Source organism: Eleutherodactylus coqui, chromosome 3 (assembly GCF_035609145.1).
Source record: "Eleutherodactylus coqui strain aEleCoq1 chromosome 3, aEleCoq1.hap1, whole genome shotgun sequence".
NCBI lineage: Eukaryota > Metazoa > Chordata > Amphibia > Anura > Eleutherodactylidae > Eleutherodactylus > Eleutherodactylus coqui.
The window spans coordinates 290,332,459-290,351,997 of NC_089839.1; the positions used below are offsets into that span (position 1 = coordinate 290,332,459).

At 43.7% G+C, this 19,539-nt stretch overlaps 1 protein-coding gene across 3 annotated transcripts in view; it reads right to left on the reverse strand.

Annotated features, from left to right (window-relative positions):
* Positions 1-4,362: 4,362 nt before the first annotated feature.
* The window catches only part of MIER1 (MIER1 transcriptional regulator), a 33,017-nt gene continuing 17,840 nt past the window's right edge, over positions 4,363-19,539 (reverse strand). The window contains exons 4-13 of one of the 3 annotated variants that reach the window (XM_066597665.1): positions 17,074-17,253; positions 15,056-15,158; positions 14,858-14,922; positions 13,978-14,050; positions 12,391-12,542; positions 11,126-11,207; positions 10,846-10,940; positions 9,678-9,805; positions 9,459-9,598; positions 4,363-7,159 (exon numbers count right to left, since the gene is read on the reverse strand). In XM_066597665.1, coding sequence (XP_066453762.1) covers positions 6,855-7,159; positions 9,459-9,598; positions 9,678-9,805; positions 10,846-10,940; positions 11,126-11,207; positions 12,391-12,542; positions 13,978-14,050; positions 14,858-14,922; positions 15,056-15,158; positions 17,074-17,253 — 1,323 coding nt within the window. In that variant the 3' untranslated portion in view covers positions 4,363-6,854. Of the gene's footprint in view, positions 7,160-9,458; positions 9,599-9,677; positions 9,806-10,845; positions 10,941-11,125; positions 11,208-12,390; positions 12,543-13,977; positions 14,051-14,857; positions 14,923-15,037; positions 15,159-17,073; positions 17,254-19,539 lie in introns of all 3 variants that reach the window. The other 2 variants (XM_066597664.1, XM_066597663.1) reach the window with 2 other exon arrangements.

A 19,539-nucleotide genomic window follows, 5' to 3' on the forward strand; every position in this document is an offset into this window, starting at 1 on the left:
AACTTAACAGTGCAAAAGAATAAAGTGAATGATGATTCATTGTGCCGATAACGTACATTCAGTTAAAGCTCAGTTCTTGCTGCAGAAAGACAAAACTTGCCTGAAGCCACTCATTCACAGAAGACTTAAGCTGAGTTCTCTTGCCCATCATCTGCACCCCAGCCCTTCACACATAGCAGCCCAGCTTCCAGCAAGTTGTGAAAAGACTTCACTAGTGGAAGAGAATGTGACTTGAGAATAGTGAAACTTACTAAATACTACTGCAAAAAAACCTAGATAGTGGTGTTTTTCTGTACCAGCCCTACCAGTGCTGTACCTCTTAAGTGACATTGATTCGCTTTAGCTTGTAGAGATCAGGCAGCGGACAGAAGCTGCACCCTTGGGGACTAACCTCATGGTGGTGCTCTTTGAGGGGTATAGGTAAAACATGCTCAGTTGATGATTTCTTGCTCTTAGACCCATGCCAAGTAATGCTGTAATGTATCTTACCCATTCGTGCAGAATAGGTCCACAAGACGCACCTAGGGCTCCTTCACACTGGCGATCGTGATTTACTGCAAGAAAATCACAGCAAAAGTGCATCTTGTCCCATGATTTGAGTGTTGGCGATGCTTTTTCCTGAGAATATCTCATTGCTGCCAACTGTCATATTCTTGCGTGATAATCATGCAAAAGTCAATAGGAGCTTCTAAAATTAAAAATGCATTGCATGAAAATCACAAGTTCTTGCACTGTGATAACGAGGCGCCACCCTAGGGAAACCTGGGAGACGTAAAAAAAAAAAACCACACACGAAAGATAGGAAGCAGAATTATGAACCAATTAGTTCATCAACCAATCTTTGGCAATATCATAAACTTGCAAGGACCCCCCTCCACCCCAGCACATTTTAGAGGGTCTCTCATCCTGCAAGATGAGTGTACAACAGTAGTGAACTTTATTGGTCTCTGCTCATGATTTACTGGATGCATGGGCTATCCTACATATAAAGCGCGGGGGGGGGGGGGGGGGGGGGTGTTGCCCTGGATTTGGGTCTCAGTGCTCTTAATGGAAATCCATGCCATAGGCTATATAGTGTGGATTTGAAATCTGCACGTAGAGTACAAAAGAAACCCCACTTCCTGGCCCAGATGGTGCCTGTTGGGTTAATCTGTGTGCAGATTTGAAGTCTGAACAGACCCTTAGTGCAGCAACTGCTTTCCACTTCTGAAGATTTATAAGCGCCATCAAATAAAGGCCAAGCATGTTATGGGCAGATGTATGCAACCATAGTGGAGAAGAGTGGCACAACTTGCCAGCAGGTCTAATAAGAGGATGGCAGATGCCCATGACCCTCCCAGTTCAGGCCCTGATGCTCATTCATACTACAGCTCCATAAATGTGCCCAGAAGATGTCATCAGTGTGAAACTGCCCCAAAGTACAAGTTAAGTGAATAGGAACAAACCCCATTTACTTATAGCAGAAAATAGGCAGGCTGCAGCTATCTACAGAGACTGTTCTGCTGGTTGTAGAAATGGCGCAAATTTGTACAGCAGAACTCATTCATTGCAACACAGCGAGTCAATGCCACACGTAGATATTTTTTTTTTTTCTTCTTGCACAGACTTCTTATTATCACAGGTACCCCACAGATTGCACCACCTCAGGTCAACGGTGTCACTTAGAGGATACCATCTGCACATAGAGAGCAGAGCTGTTGGGCACGTGTCAGTAAACACGCAGTCACACACGAGCGGCACAGCCTGTTGGAGGGGAGGTTAAAGTTCAGACTTCAAAAAATAATTCACATTGTTAAAGGTTTGGGGATTCATGCAAGAATACAAGGTGCCCGATCAAACAGTTCAGACTTGGACTAGATGGGGCTTTGCTTATGCTGAAAGTCGTATAGCAGTAGAGGCTACATTACTAGCAGGGAAAGTCATGATGAGCCAAGATATACAAAAGTGTCAACACAATCCGCATAGGGTTAAACATCCAACTGGGGAGAGAAAAGAAAAGGCTGCTTTCACCGTTTCCATCTTTCTGCTCTGTTTTTGGAGTTGAACTGAAATCAAACGGGTAAAAAAAAAAAATTCCAATTGATTTCAATGGTTTTTTTTTTAAAATGGAAAGTAAAAAAAAGGTTCCATCAGGTTTCTGTTTTTTTTTTGCAGTCTGCACTATTTTTCCATCCAAAAAACAGAAACCTGATGGAATGAAATCTATTGGGAGGAGAAAAAAAAAAAAACCTCGATCCGGGATTTTTTTTTTTCAGTTCCTCTCCAACAATGGAGCAGAAAGACGGGAACCCTGAACAGAGATCCAACGGCGGTGTGAAAGCAGCCAATGATATGGCATTTCTAACAAAAATCCTATACACCATCATGCAAATGTAGTTACAATGTCATCAGAGACTAAACATGACCATGAAATGGGCTGTTCTATAAAAATGGTTTCACGCCAAAACTTTTTTTGCATACTTTCTGCCCATTAACTTAACTTACAGGGCTAAAGGGAAGTGACCGACTCCCTTTAACTCTACAACCCCTGTAGTAGAGATGGACAAGGGAATGTAAATACATAGGGCAGTCATGTAACTGAAGGGCTGCCCATATAAATAAATTGGCAGGTTGGGCCCGAACAAGGATATGATGATTTCTACTACCACTCTTACCATTACCCATATGGAGAAGGGTTGTCATAGTGACACAACCCAATACTAGACTATTGACGACTTATCCTCAGGTTATATCAATAGCTGATCAGAGAACTGACAGCTGTGCTCCAGGCACAGCGCCGTCCATTATATAGCAGCTGTGCATGGTACTGCAGCTCAGTCCAATTCACGTCAACAAGACAGAGTTGCTCTCAGGCCATGTGACCGACGGCTGTGATGTTACATGCCTGACAAGCGGCTGCAGCGCTCACCGCAGAGGGATCCAAAGTGGTGGAGCCCTTCCCATCAAGTATTATTGACCTATCCCGCAGGACAGGTCATCGCTAGTGTAATCCCGGAAAAAACATCTTTAAATGAGAAAATCAAGTTTTGTTTTAACCAGTTTTATAGAATAAGCCCCAAACACGACAAAATACTTCAAAAGAAACAAAAAGTTTTTTCGCTGTAACTTTCACTTGTATTTCTGTAACGTTGCAGAACCTGTGAACCTTGTTAACAATTACATCTATTTCCACTCGTGATGCTAAATACTCTTGTAGGAAAGAGACAAAAGTATTCTAGAGGTGATACGTTTATTGGTTACCTGTGAGGTTTCGAACTCGATGTACATATGTAACGAGGCAGTCATTTCATTACGGAATTAAAGCAGCCGGGCGGGGTACACCAAGACGAGCGACAACCACAATCTGAAGTCCGTACACGTTGGATAAAGAGCCTAAGTGAACTAAAGGGGGCATATTGTACTTTTATTTAACCCTTCAATAACCACCCCGTCTTTTAGGGTCACTGCTTTAAAGTAGCAGGAACATGTCGGGGAAAGGAAGGCAAAAAAAAAAGTGCTGGAAATCCTGAGAAGACACGATTATAAACTCCTGTGTCTTCTCTTTACACAGTGGTCAATTAAAATGGGATCCCAGGACTTTGTTAACTATTTCTATTAATGACTGACAGGGACCTGGTGCTTGGAACCCCAATGATCAGCCAATTCCCGTTACCGCTGGCGCTATGGTTAAATGGAGGAAGCAGAAAGCACTGACCGTAGCGCGGTGGCCCTAGTTGGTATTGCAGGCACAGCTACCACTGAATTCAATGGGTAAGGTTGCAATACCAACCCGGGCTGCTGCGATATGGTCAGCGCTTTCTTCTTTCGCCCCTGAGCATAGCAGCAATGGCACTGGGAATCAGCTGAGAAGCAGGGATCCCAGCAGTGGTATCCCAATGGTCATCAATACAAGTTAAGGCCTGGAAATACTCCTGTTATGGCATACAGTGAATACAGGTAGAGGGAATGCTGCTGGCTCTATTGGACATGGTGATGAAGTGATTGCTAAGCGACCAAGGTCAGCTCTGCCAGTGGCTCCTACCGAATGTCCAGGTGGCAGTGGAAAAATGGTAGAACAGCACAAAAAAAAATGCCAAAAAACAAATAACATGGATGTCCCAGAGGTCTTGCATGATCTCTTGGGGAATATATTATGCAACAACATTACATACAAAATATAAATTAAAAAAACACATCAAATTAAACAAAATTAAAACGCCCCATCGCCATCCCGTTCACCTGAGCCTATACAAATCAAAAATAACCATGTCAATGTGGAAATGTAAAGAATTGAAAAACTTTTTTTTTTACTTTTTGCAATTTTTTATCTTTTAATATTACTAAAAAAATTATTTATAAAAAAAAATATATTAAAAACAGCCTTATATTAGGGGGGGGGGGGGAGGGAGGAGCACAAGGATTGTTTTTGGATCCTAACAAATAAGGTTAGGGCCGTTAAAACCACCATGTGCGCAAAACTGCTAAAAAGTGTCCGGCCATTTAGGACTGAAACACTCGTTCAGAGGTTATTGTTTGTGTTTTGATATGGACCACCAGGGGGAGCTGTGCTGTTACAAGTTCAGTAGAAGGATGCGGTGTTGCATTTGGAATACAAATCTTGGTACAATACACTACTCTGAGTGAGGATGTATACAATACAAGAAGGTTTCTTAATGCTCACAAGTTCTAGAACATTTGCATACGTACATGTGAATGCTACTAGTTCCTTTATATAAGGCAGCGTACATACAATATATGGAGGGCTCAGGGTAAAGAATGATCAACGTCCAACTTTTTTGCATTTTTAAATAGAACCTGCCATTTTATGGATTAATGTCGGTGAAGGCAGATAAAGTTAAAAAAACAAACAAACAAAAAAAAGACCACAGTCCATAAAAGAGCCGTCCAAAGAAACCATTGTTGCTGAAAGAACAATCAAAGTCCTCTGCCTTTGCAAAAATGGTCAAGGTCCGCTCATAACTGCAAAAGCCAATGAGTGTGCGGTTTCATTATTAAAGTGGGGCATTCCGGGCATTTACCATGGATGACCTAGGTTAATTGTTGATTGGCAGGGGTCTGCCACTCTGGATCTCCACCGATCAGCTAATCCTACGGCCCACTGTCAGTGCAGCAGGGCATCGGTGGATAGGGCTGGAAGTGTAATAGATAACGTCACGCCCATTGAAACCAATGGGAGCGGTGCTCTCTATTACACTTCCACCTTCTCACTGCAGTCAAAAGCAGAAGTGTAATATAGAAGGCATCGCTCTCATTGGTTTCAATGGGAGTGAAGCTGCAGACTACACTTCCGGCCCTGACCACCGACGTGGACATTGGGTCCTGCTGCACTAACAGCAGGCGGGCATAAGGATCAGATGATCAGTAGATCACAGATGGATGACCTTATCCTGCGGGTAGGTCAGCAATAGCAAATGCCTAGAATACCCCTTTAACCCTTTCCAATCCACTGTCTTTCTACAGTCTGATTGAAGCTTGTGCAGCTCCAATGTCAGAAGACGTTCAACAGAGTATTCTTACCGTCTATTGCCAGCCGCTTTGCTGTCGGAGCCTCTCTGGCGCACACACACACTGGCTTTATACAACAGTGCCATCTGTTGGCTAACAGCAAAAGAGAAAGCCTTTTAGGAAACTCTGAATCCAAAATGGGACTGGAAAGGGTTAAACATTTCAGGGCCGAGCACCATGACTTGTGCGTTACATGCAGGCAAATACAATGATTCACAGGCTTTAAAAAACAGCTTGCACCAGGAGAATCCCATTAATACTATGACAATTTGCTACAATTGAGCGATGGTGGTGATGATGATGATGGTGGTGATGGTGGTTGTGGTGATGGTGGTGGAGGGAAAGCTAAAAACATTTTTATAACTTTCAACTGTGTTTTCAACTTTAGCAATGTTCCATGCATGTATCCTAGTGCTCAAGCCTACAAAGAAATGGAATTTTAATGAGTTGTGAAACTTTCAAGTTAAAATGATCACTTTTCGGTAAAAAGTGGACTTGGATCATTCTTGCGCTGCGCTCTTCATACGTAATGGGCATCAACAAGTCATATTACATAAGGGAAAAATGAGCCGATGTCATGATTAACCTGCAACATGATAATTTCAGCAATAAAAACACATCGATGGTGAAGAAGATCCAAACAGACATTCGAAGAGAAAAGAAAAGCAAAAGGGGGGGAACCAAAAACATACAGTTTCCAGAATATTAATTTCTCATAATAAAAGTTTATCAACTGTACAAGTTAAGAAAATTATACAAGCTTTGTTTAAGAAAGGACAGTTCATTCAAAACATAGTTACTGTAAAAATCTCTCAAAGGCTACGAAGAAATCTGGAAAAATACACCACGTATCTTTTTTCAGCCCAGATAGAAATAGAAAAAGACATCATTGATGTCAATAATTTACATACACAAACCTTATTTGGTTTACGCTTAACTTCTACCTATAAAATCGGTGCCTGTGACATTCGGGGTCCACCTTTCTTAGCAATTTCAAATCCGACAAGATAAAAAAAAAAAAAAAAAAATTCCAAAAATGCAGAAAATGTAAAATACTCAAAAAGTTACCAGCAACTATTCACACCCATGTTGTGGTATAATAACGATACATTCTGAAGGTCCTTCCATCATTTCTCAAAAAAAAAAAAAAAACTTTTTTAAATCCCAAGACGTTGTGGCTGAAATGTTTTTTTTTTGAGATTTGAAGACACAAGAAAAAAAAAAAAGAAATAAAAAATACCTTAAAATAGAGCTTGTTTAAATAACCAGTTGAACCCTGAAATTTCACGACACCCTAGAAACATACTTCAAAAATGTCTCAATGGTTGACGGTTTGGGGGACATCTTCTTTAGACCTCTCCGTGTGAAAATATTTCCTGAGAAATTTCGGACGATCCAGGACTGTCTTTTCCAGCAGGGCTGTCGATCCGTCGCCTCTTGGCAGAGCGTTCATTGGTGTCGTCCAGCTCTTTATCACGGCTGTTGTTAGCATGGCTCGATTTGGAATCACTGGATAAAGTGTCTCGGTTGTAGCCATTGGTGTCGGTGTCATTTGAAGATGGTTCTCCTGTGCTGGGGCCATTTAAGTGAACAACGCCTGTGCTGGCATCATCTTTATAAGTAGAGACCTCGGAAGGACCGTTAACAGCGACCCCTAGGAAGTCATAAAGTACAATTAGAGACACTCAGCCCAAAATTAATGGTTTCAGATGTGTTCACACGTAGCAGTTTTCGGGGTTATTTTATTTTTTTTAATATAGGTTTTGGTAGCCCCCATCCTCTATATGAAATTAATATGCTCACCTTGGCGCCGGTGGGCCATTTCAGCACCATGCCATCTGACAGATGACATCACCAGGTCTTCTGGCCCGTTGACATCCCATAAACCTATCACGTGGGCTTCCAATTTAGAACTCTCCCACCCCAGCAGGTTTATGGGACGTCAGTAGGGCAAGCTGCGCCGCTTTCTTTTAGGGCTCGGTCAGACGAGCGTGTTTTACATGCTGCTACAGCAGCGTGTAAAACCATGCTTCTATAGCAACTAATAGGTTGCTATGGAAGCGCTCACACGGACCCTTTTTTTAGGCCTAATCACACGGCCGGATTTCTGCGGCGTTTTACGAGGCGTTTCACCACAGCTATTAGGTTCTATTGAACCTAATAGGTCAGTATACATGCTGTGGAATTCTACCGCGGAATTTGGCAGCGTGAAATTACCCACGGATTGTCCTATTTGCTGAGGGCATACGTGCGGACAGCTTCCATTATAATCAATGGAAGCCGTCCGTCACGCTATGCTTCCGCTGTAGCACAACAGAAGTTTAGCGTGAATACGTGTCCCGCCCACTGCTGGCCACATCACGTGACACTGCCGGCGCGTCATGCGCTGTACTGCGCTTGCGCGACAGAGCGTCATGCGGGACTTTGCACAGCGGATCCGGAGGTAAGTATGGGGTCTTTGGGGAGGGGGTGGGGGGCTCCATTCACTTCAATGAAGTCCATAGAAAACAGTATAGAGGCCGAACATGTGCAGTTAACCCTTTTCCGCTGTGCTGTACTGTGCATGCCCGGCCATTCCCATTGATTTCTATGGACTCTATAGAAGACCTACCAGGGGCTGAGCAGGCCCAGTAAGCCTGGTTATTCGAGTCGAGAGGATCAGGCCTACACAGAAGTTACTGGATATATTTAATTTTACTCTCCCCCTAAATAAATAAGCTGCCATAAATGTCCTGCTTCTAGTCATGTGTGGGTAGTTGTTTCCACGATAACAGAAGTAACACCCATCGTCTTCCCCTGCTGGGCTGCATTCACATGAAGTGGGTTTTGATGTGGATCCGTCCCAAAATCAGAGTCAAAAAATTGGTGCCAATTTTAATGCATAATTCGACATGCATTTTGTTGCAGATTCACGCTGTGGAAAGCCTGTAGCAAATACATGATGTGTGAACCCTAAGAGATTGGTCGCACAGCGGAACTCACTGACTTTCGGTCGCAGATCTGCACACCAATTTAGCGAGAGCTTAGGACTACATACTGCTGCCTTAACCCTTTCCAATCCACTGTCTGACATCGTCTTACATTCTGATTGAAGCTTGTACAGCTCCAATGTTAGAAGACGTCCGACAGGGTATTCTTACCGTCTATTGCCAGCCACTCCGCTGTTGGAGCCGCTCTGGCGTGCACACACTGGCTTTAGCCAGCAGATGGCACCGTTGTAGAACAGCAAAAAGAGAAAGCCTTTGAGGAAACCCTGAATCCAAAAATTGCATTGGAAAGGGTTAACCACTCTGTGCCACGTGAGACCCCATAGTAGAGGTTGTATTTTTGTAAGTGGAAAAAACATAAGAGCACAAACCGGCATGTGGAGTAGCAGAGCGAACGGAAAGCACTGAGAATACCGACAAGAGTAAACATGCCATTAAGTAAAGGCCTGAGGCTGCTATAACCCTCATGGAGAGGGGAGGAGGGTCGCAGCTTTAGTTGGGCCTCTTACCCCTCCGCCAATGCAATTCTGTATAGAACTTCTCCTCTCCTTAGTCTATGCTTGATTAACAAATAAAGGAGGTAGAAAATGGCCCAAGGACCAATTCACACAGTTACTTCAGCAAGGCCAGGGCCATTCCACCCTGGGAAGGGGACGTGTAATAGCACTAACATATGGCCTGGATTTTGATCTTTCCCTCCCAAATGTGCTCCTTTGCTAATAAATAGTAACTTAGCTAAGCTTCTAGGATCTGTTCACATTTGCATTTCTTGCCCGGCCTCCAGGGATTTCCGTATTCCTGCTATCAAAAATACTAAAAGACGTAAGGACCCCATTGTAATATATTGGGTTCATCAGGATTTGTTGGTATCAGTTTGGTCAAAAGTTCATCAAACGGCACGCCGGAACGCCTGTAAATAGAGAAAAAACAACACGACATGGCCAGATTCTTCCAGCTAGTGTTTACCATTCTGGTTAGCGTTGGCAGCAGTGCTGTCCTCCTTCTCAGACTGGCTAGTACTGCTGTTCGAGGTAGTGGGTGGTGGAGACGGGGCCCGGCTCGATGCTGCACTTTCACTCTCATCCAGCAGTCGGTCCATATAATCCCTGCACGATAACATGAATGGTCAGGACGTTTACTGCCAACGGGCACATCAGACATCACCCGCTTACGCTGGGTACTCACGTTACACCGGGGTGGAGGTTGTATTTCTTTTTACCGAATCTTGTTTGTTGGGCAAAGAAGTCGTACCGCTCGGACTTTTTCCACATGTAGTAAAAAGCCACGCATTCACCAACCGACCGTGTTCTCACCTAAGTGATAAATTAACCCGTTGTTGTACAGGCTGTTATATGGTAACAGACATGAGGGGCAGATGGGCCACTCACAACACCAGTGGACTGATAACTTCATTACAGACTAAATGAATACATCCCCAAATGTTAAGACACCAGCCCTCTTTACCCCCAACGGCCCTGACCAGTAAGAGGAGCCAGATACAATGTTTTCCGCTTTGTGTTTCCTGTGGTTAATCCACAGTTTTAAGCGAACCCTAAGGCCACAGTCACACAGGGCGGATTCCCGACGGAAATGTCGCGGTTTGGCCACAGCGAAAAACCATGACATTTCCGCCGGGAGAACCGCCGCGCGAAAAGAAAAAAAAATTTGCATGCCGTTTCAATAGCTGAAGTGGTAAAAACGTATCTCATCCACATGCAAATTTCATAGTATGCCAGAGCAATGCAAATTTTTTTTTTTCAAACTCCCCAAGGAAATTATGGGAGATTCTTGCAGTGAAATCACCCAGATATAGGACATGCTGCGATTTTTAGATTTTGAACTACTGGTGCAGTTGGAAAAAAAAATTTAAAAAAATTAATCGCTCATGTAAGCCATTGAAAATAATGTGCGAGTTATGCGCGGCCCACAATCACACAGGACCTGTGTGGAAAATACAACCTTACTACATGTATATTGGCTGGTGACAGGCTCATACAGCTTTATGTATACTACCCTATCTATAATAGAAGGCGGCTGGAGCATTGTACAAAACAAGCACTGCTACCTCTGGTTGCACCCCTATTTCCTTGTGAGCAGGGATGTCAGCCCATTGTTCGAATTGTAAATTGGTCTAATATTGTATGTAATGTCTGATTTTGCGCATGCCTCTGATCTGTAAGGCGCCACAGAATATGTTGGCGCTATAGAAATAAAGATTCTCTATTCAATTACAATTTTGCCCAAAGTATTCTGAGAGTTAGTAATGGCATACACAAGTATACTTCTATAACGAGGATAGTGGCTTGATCACCATCACACAAACTGCACTCCAAAGTTTCTGCAGTGTCTCTACCTTGTTTGCTTGTATCAAATGGAAATCTTTCCCGTACGCTTTAAGACCTTGCTCAAAGTTTCGACATTCTTCTTCGGTCCACACAGAAAGTTCTTCTGGGGAAGAATAGCAACAAAAACACAACTCATTGAACATCATTTCATTTTATGCGTTCCCCATATAAAACTATTTATTGTGAGCATCCATTTATACCAACTGCATTCTATAAGAAACGTGATTAACAGACGTCATTATGTGCGGGTCATATTGGCTCTTGCTCACTACAAGATAGGCTACTTACCACGTGCCGCTTTCACATTAAACCTTAATCTTCTCAAAGCTTCTTCGGTGTCAAAATTACATTTCACCAGCTCATAAAGGGCCTGAAAAAACAATTGGCGGTTTAGAAGCATTAATAATAGTAGAGCTTATAGTCTTAGTGATAGTGCCTATTAGTACTTTATGCAAAACTAACACCCATTAGCACTTTATCAGCTTTGTTGGCATGCAAATAAGCCTCCAGCATGTGGTCTGGACTTTGCACTCAGCTGTATTGTCTTCTCATGGGCTGCCATGGGCTGTCAGCTGAATACAATGTTATCAGCTGCTCCTGTGGAGAACACAGCATGCGGTCCCCCCTGCAATCTCTCTCTGGTTGAAGGATAGATTTTATGCTCACCTAAAAATCACCGTTCAGCCGAAGTGAAAGATGGAAGAGTTTACATGGACCTTTATCACTCAAAAGCCATTGTTTGAACGGATTTTGAGCGATAATCGTTGTGTGTAAATGGGGCTTAACAGTGGACCTTGCTTTAATAGTTCTTGTGAACCACTCCAAAAAAGGATTTTAAAAAAGTGGTCTGCTTAGAGGACAACAATGAGACAGCAAATTTGACCACACACTTCCACCCCCATGCTTAGAATACAATAGGAACTGTGCCTCTGCTCTTATAAAGTATTTACTGTTTGTTTCTGCTTAGCTTTTTAAAAACAGTCAGGGAAAAAGCACAGTAGGAAGTCTTGTTCCTAAAGCTAAGCCACCCATTCTAATTTGCCATCAATCTGAGTTCAGGCCGACGGCACAGGCAGTCACACATTTTAAAGTTGGGTGTTTATTTTTTAGGTTATTATTAGAGATGAGCGAACGTACTCGGATAAGCACTACTCGTCCGAGTAATGTGCTTTATCCGAGTACTGCTGTGCTCGTCCTCAAAGATTCGGGGAGCGCCGCTGCTGACAGGTGAGTTGCGGCGGGGAGCAGGGGAGAGCGGACGGGAGAGAAAGATCTCCCCTCCGTTCCTCCCGGCTCTCCCCTGCAGCTCCCCGAATCTTTGAGGACAAGCACAGCGATACTCGGATAAAGCACATTACTCGGACGAGTAGTGCTTATCCGAGTACGTTCGCTCATCTCTAGTTATTATGGCACCAAATATCAATTCCTAAAACTTTAAAAAGATATTTAAATATGTTCCTGGTAACCCGACAACTTTCACATACTACCCGATATCTCCGTATAGTAAACCCATCTGCCTAAAAGGTGAGAGGTCAAAAGGAGCAAAAAAATACCTGTTCATTGTCTTTTATATGTGCTCCTTCAGGAATAGCATCCAGGCCCTTCTCCTCCCCAGTCCTTCTTGAGGCTTCATTCAGAAACTCAATCACTCTTTCCTCCACTACGAAATCTGGGTTCCACAGTAATTGGTCATCATTTTCATACACTGCAATAACGGAAAGCAAAATCAAAATCTGAACCGTTATCACTAAACATGGGGGGAAAAAAAACACGGGAGCAACTCACCGGCTGGGTTCACACAGGGCGGATTTGCAGCGAATTTTCGCTGCGGCCACTAATCCCGGCATTAGCCAGCCATGTAGACGAGATTTATCAAAAATCTCATCCACACCGGGCGGACAATCAGCCGCTGCGGCGCTGATTCCCAAGACGCACCATGCCAATTTTTTTCGGTGCGGCCTCGCTACTCTCTATGGGAGAGCTGGCTGCAACGGAAAAGCATGCGACGAAGCCGCGCCAAAACCTGCGGCTAGATTTCCCAGCATACTACTATTGGATATACGTTTTAATGCTACATTTTGATTTCACTTTAAATAGCAAAATCAGGCATCCCTGGTGCGGGTATTAATCTTGTTACCTACATATTCCATTTATACAGAAAATGATACAATGGCTTGGACAGACCAGTGACAAGATTGCACATTTTATTTAGAAATCTAACCCAACTCACATATGGCCAAGGTAATAAAACATGGTAAGACGTTTTCCATTTAACAATATGTGACGATTAAAGCGTATTCTGGGACGCTACTAACTTTCTCTATTGATGACCTACAGATCATCAATAGATCATCAGCAGAGACCTACCATTCACATGCTCGCAGATGAGCTGATTACCGGTGCCACTGTTATGGTCAGCGGAGGAACTTGAAAGCGTGGACGATAGCATAGTGGCCTGCATTGGTACTGCAGCACAGGGCTGTTGAAATCAATGGCGCTTCCTGCTTCTTCCGCTGACCACAGTAACAGTGGCTCCAGGAATCAGCTAATCAGTAGGGATCTGAGCAGCAGGTCCCTGCTGATCATTATTAATGACCTCTCGGTCATCAATAGAGAAACTTAGTCTCGAAGTGACCCTTTAACGATTTTGACAGATTTATTAAAATTAGACAACAGTCACCTATATACACACATGGGCAACAGTCCCCTATATACACATGGGCAACAGTCCCCTATATACACATGGGCAAGTCCCCTATATACACACATGGGCAACAGTCCCCTATATACACACATGGGCAACAGTCCCCTATATACACACATGGGCAACAGTCCCCTATATACACACATGGGCAACAGTCCCCTATATACACACATGGGCAACAGTCCCCTATATACACACATGGGCAACAGTCCCCTATATACACACATGGGCAACAGTCACCTATATACACACATGGGCAACAGTCACCTATATACACACATGGGCAACAGTCACCTATATACACATGGGCAGATGTCATGCTAAACAGCAAAATATAACTAGTACAATATGATGCAGGAGCCCCTCAATAGAAGAGTAAACAGACAGAATATAGTTACTGTAGTCTTTATAGAGTGTTGCTCAGGCAGGCGCTCACCTTTTTCTGTTTCTCTGTATCTACTGATTCCAACTGGGATTTCAGCTTGAAACATAGACCCTACCATAATCTCCTAGGAGGAAAAAACATGATATTTTAGGCCTCATGTCCACGGGCAAATTAAGATTTTAAATCCACAGCGTTTTTCCTGCACGCGGATCTGCGCCCCATAGGGATGCATTAGACACCCGCAGGTAGTTAAATACCTGCGGATGTCATTTTCCCCTGCAGGCGCAGGTTCCGCGTGCAGGAAAAAATCCGAACACGCTCCATTTAGGTGCGAGTCTCCCGCAGGCTTCTATTGAAGCCTATGGAAGCCGTCCGGATCCGCAGGAGACCCGCGCCTGAATTAAACTCACATGCTCTGGGCGATGCGCGTCTTCCTTCCTTGGCGGCCGGAAACTTCTTTTTCGGCCCGGCGGATGTGCGCAGCACGCAGCCAGCGTGCCGAGCACATCCGCCGGGCCCAAGAAAGAAGATCCGGCCGCGAAGAAGGGAAGACACGCACGGCCCGCAGCAGGTGAGTTTATTCTTATTTTCAGCCCTCATGTCCGCGGGGCAGGAGGGACCCGCTATGGATTCTCCATGGAGAATCCGTAGCGGGCCTAATTTTCCCCGTGGACATGAGGCCTTAATGTGAGACTAAGAGCTGTTTCTTTATATTTGTAACCAAGACTAGCAATTTGTTACAGTAATGTCCTAATTACATGTCCAAAGCCAAGCAAAGTGATGGGGCAATAACATGTGTGGCCATCTCCCCACTTCATCCCCGTGGGGGAAAGGAGGCCATTCTGATGAAATGAGGTCCCAGACACCCGCCACTAGACCTTTATGGTGCCTAGCTCCAGCATTACAAAAAACAGTCATTTAAAAGGTTTACTTTTTTCCAGTCTTCTGATGGAATATAATCTTCATCATCCTCGGATTCTTCTTCAATTTCATTATCTATAAAGAAAGGACATTCGTTTTAACTTGCTGCTCCAGAATTCATCATTAAGTCGAGCTTGAAAGCAGATTGTTCTATTTTGTACACTGAAAAGCCGAATGGACGTTCTCTTACTAGCATCAAAATACTTGCAGCGTCTAGGACGGATAACTTCTTGGGTAACGGATGGTGCAGGGTCGTCATTAGAGGAACGAGTTTCATCTTCCTGACCTGATGAATCTTTAATGGCTTCATCCTGGGCATTAAAAAAAAAAAAAACACACATTTTATTTTTTACCAACACTAATCATCAGAGGTCTGTAACTTATTTATGAAATTAGAATTTTTTTTTTTTTTTTACCAAACAAGGTGATTCAGATGTTTTTGGCGCTCGGCATAATTTCCCTGCTATGTCATATAATGTCTAGGTAGAGGCCATGATCTGGTGTAATGTTTTTTTTGTGGCACTGTTGTAGCCCATTAAAGATATTCAACCTGTGACTGTTGCTTTAAAAAAGAGACATGGCATGGACAAAGAAAGCTTAAATGGGTTTTTCGGTACACAACTATTGATGGCCGATATCCTCTGGTCCGTTGGCCAAGGCCCCTGCCAATCAGCTCAGTTGGAGGAGATGTGGTCTGACTGTGTCTTAATGTGGTGGCGCAGCGCTCACCCACTAAAGTGAATGGGAGAGAGCTTCATCACTATACAGGGTCACTGCGCTGCAGATGGCATTTTGAGCCTTCCAGCCAGCCTGTGCCTCCTTCAAATCAGCTAATTGCTGGGGGGGTCCCGGGCTGTGAACCCCCACAATTTTGCTATTGATGACTTATTCTGAGAACAGACTTTAAAGGGCCAAGCCAGGGATTTTTTTCTATTCATTCATTATTATGTAGCCATTCCCCAGTATATATAAGTGAGCTAGGGTTTCCTTGGTTAATTGTTTGTCTGAAACTACCAGTCCTTCTCCTCAGATGGTCATGTGATCTCAATTCTGACCAGCTTGGATCTGCTTGGGGGTTATGGATTCAATTTCTAGTCCGTTTCTTAGATTGTGTGATGCTGTTACACTCATCACAATTACTGATGATCACATGGCTTTTGTAACACAGTTATAATAGAGGAGATCACAGCTCATCCTCCTTACTGTATACTTATGGTCTGTAGCTTATTTAGATGAATATAGAAGGTAATAATAATTTAACTCTGCCTTCTGCAGTCAAAACTGCTATAACCTCAGCTAATGCTGTGCTGATACATCATGGGTATGATTGAAAGTGAAAGTAAAAAATCTCACTCAAGATGGTGCCTGATAAGCATCAGACAGGGGAGCTACACTGAAGGGAAGTGGCTGGAATACATAAAGGAGACCTGCAGAGTGAGAGAGACAAATTTGCCACATGTGAACGCAGTTCAGACACTGCAGATTTGCTGTATGAATTCTGCAAAGCTGCATCAAATTACAATACATGTTGATGGGGCTTTTATTATTGTCATTAATAGATCAACTCCATTTTGATTTTTGCTCCCTTATCATATATATGGGTGAAATCCATAGTAAATCCGGAGCAAAAGCCACGAAGCAACACATGGAGATTCACCATGGGGCAAAAAATTCAGAAGTCGTGTCAGCCTTATAGACTGTAGAACTTTGAGGGACGGGGTGATTTAAACAGTTGTGGATTAAAGACCTGTATACATAAAGAGAGATTTTCAGAAGGATATGAATGGATCTTCTATTGTGATAAGACCTGACAGGAGCTTATAATGGGGAATCTGTGATCCGTGACCCTGACAGGAGCTTATAATGGGGAATCTGTGATCCGTGACCCTGACAGGAGCTTTTAATGGGGAATCCGTGACCCTGACAGGAGCTTTTAATGGGGAATCCGTGACCCTGACAGGAGCTTTTAATGGGGAATCCGTGACCCTGACAGGAGCTTTTAATGGGGAATCCGTGACCCTGACAGGAGCTTTTAATGGGGAATCCGTGACCCTGACAGGAGCTTTTAATGGGGAATCCGTGACCCTGACAGGAGCTTTTAATGGGGAATCCGTGACCCTGACAGGAGCTTTTAATGGGGAATCCGTGACCCTCGCCTGGTTTTCTCTGTAGTAATGAACTCCTTATTTTAATAAGAATAGGAAAAAAAATTTTGCTTGCAAGCACCTTATGTTCTCCACTACAGCCACTGTTGCCATCATTTTCTTCCTCTTCCTCCTCCTCCTCCTCTTCTTCCTCTTCCTCCTCCTCCTCCTCTTCTTCCTCTTCATCATCTTCTCCAGGCATAGGCACTGTGCTGCCATAGCCATAGAGTCTTAGTAACTCATGAATCGGCATCTCACTTTCCTGGAATTACAACATTATACACGCTTACAATAAGTTGCATTTTTTAAAAATACTTTTTGGTTACAGAAATAAAACAGCTAAAAGTGATTTAACCCCTTTAGGACCAGGCACTGTAAATTTATGGCGCCTGGTCCTGGCCTTAAAGCCTAGCCGTATGTAAAATTACAGCGACGCTTTAAGCCTCCTGCTCTGCAATCAATCAAAGGCAGTACAGGTTGTCAGTTGTTAGTGACAGCTGATAACCCAAAGGAAAAGGCAGGAGGAGTTTTAACGCTCTCTGCCTTTTCCTCCCCCCCGAGTTCACAGTGTAACTTCCACTACGGGAGCCAGGAGGGGGGTGGGGTCACGTGACCGCCGGTATTCCCTGCTAGAGCAGAGCTGCAGGGTCGTACTAGACCCTGACCAGCTCTGCCAGAGGCTAATGTCATTACAGGGGGATGTTTTCCCCTGTACCTGGGGCTCCTATGGATGCCCCAGCTACAGTGGAAAAGTGTCAAAAAACAAACAAAGTGAATGGGGGACACAGATAGTAAAAAACAATTACATACATCAGTAAAACAAAATTATAAGCGCCCTGTGATCCAAAACCATACATATTATATATCAAAACATTCGAAACAAAATGAGGAACCCGTTCCCATACTTTATTTTAGTGTAAATACACTAATAAAACAAAAAACTAGAAATGTTAAAAAAAAAATAAAAATTTTCTAGCTTTTCACCCCCAATAAAACTAAAAAAAAAAAAAAAAAAAAACAGGAAAAAAAAAAGTCAGAGAAAGAGATATTTAAAAAAATAGCCCTACATGTCACGGGAAAAAATAAAAATTAAAAAAAAAAAAAAAAAAATCAAGCAAAAATAATTTTGATAGCTAAGGAAAAAAATTAAAAAAAAAAAATAGGGCTGTAAAACCACCACATGGGTAAAATCCCTAAAGAGTGTCTGGTCCTTAAGGTACAAAACAGCTTGGTCCTTAAGGGGTTAAACAAGGTCAGCAAATAGCACGACCTTCAGATGCGCACATTTTCAGAATGGAGTCTTCCTTGTAAAGCTTGGCGCTCTACCCCAGTGTACTATATTGTATACAGCAGGGTTTTACAAATATGCTCCACGGAGCCCTTGGGGCTACACGAGAGCTTCTCAGGGCTCCAATGGAGGGTCTAAGTCCCGACTCTACTCACCGCTGTAGCAGCATCTGGATAGTCTACCGAGAAAATCAGCATGCAAGACCTGCGGTTGGCATAGCAACGCGGATCACATGAGTCAGCTCCGGTCATGTGATCCGCGTTGCTATGCCGACCACAGGTTCTGCATGCCGATTTCCTCAGGACACCGCTATAGAGGTAAGTAGAGCTGGTTCCAATTGCAGATTATAATAGGGGTGACCAAGGGAGACCACAGCCATCCCAATGGCCCCTATTGTAATCTGCTATCACTACTGGGGATGCAAAGGGGGTAGAGGTGTCACTGTTGCTAGCGGGGCCGCATTCTGTCCTCTCATCTTAATTACTTGACATAGTTTTGTGTCATCCGCAAATATTGATATTTTACTGTGCAATTCTTCTACCAGGTCATTAATAAATATATTAAAAACAATAGGGCCCAATACTGCCCCCTGTGGTACCCCACTAGTATTGGTGACCCAATCAGAGTATGTGCCATTAATAACCCCCCTCTGCTTTCTATCACTGACCAGTTACTTACCCCCTTGCACACATTCTCGCCCAGACCAAGCATCCTCATTATATATACCAATCTATTATGTGGCACAGTATCAAACGCATTGGAAAAGTCAAAAAGGATACAAGAGCCAATGGACTCTCCCCTCTCCGATTCTTCTTCCTCCTCCTCTCGTGACCAGGAGAAGGGAGCTGCCAGTCATTGGGCAATGGCCGGGGTTAAGGAAGACCAAAAACAGGAGCACAAGACCAGTTGGAGCCGAGAACAACGCCTATCGGATCGTGTGCCTGCGTGCGGGGGAAGTAGAGCGCAGAGACAAGGTATCTTAGCAAAGCCCATTTTAGCGTTGATCTAATGGTGCAGAATCTCTACTGACAGACTTCCTTTAAATATTGCCGATGGCTACCACTTTGGTGGAGGTCCGACACCGGCCAATCAGCCGTTTTAAGGCGAGCCCAGCGGGGTCTTCATTATACGTTGCATATGTGAAAATCCGTCACACATATTAGGAGAGGCGGACTTTGCTCATCTGCAGCTCAGATGGTTACCAGCTGACCAGGTTACCTCTGCCACATTTATGTCATATGTAGGGAGCTGTAAACTGGC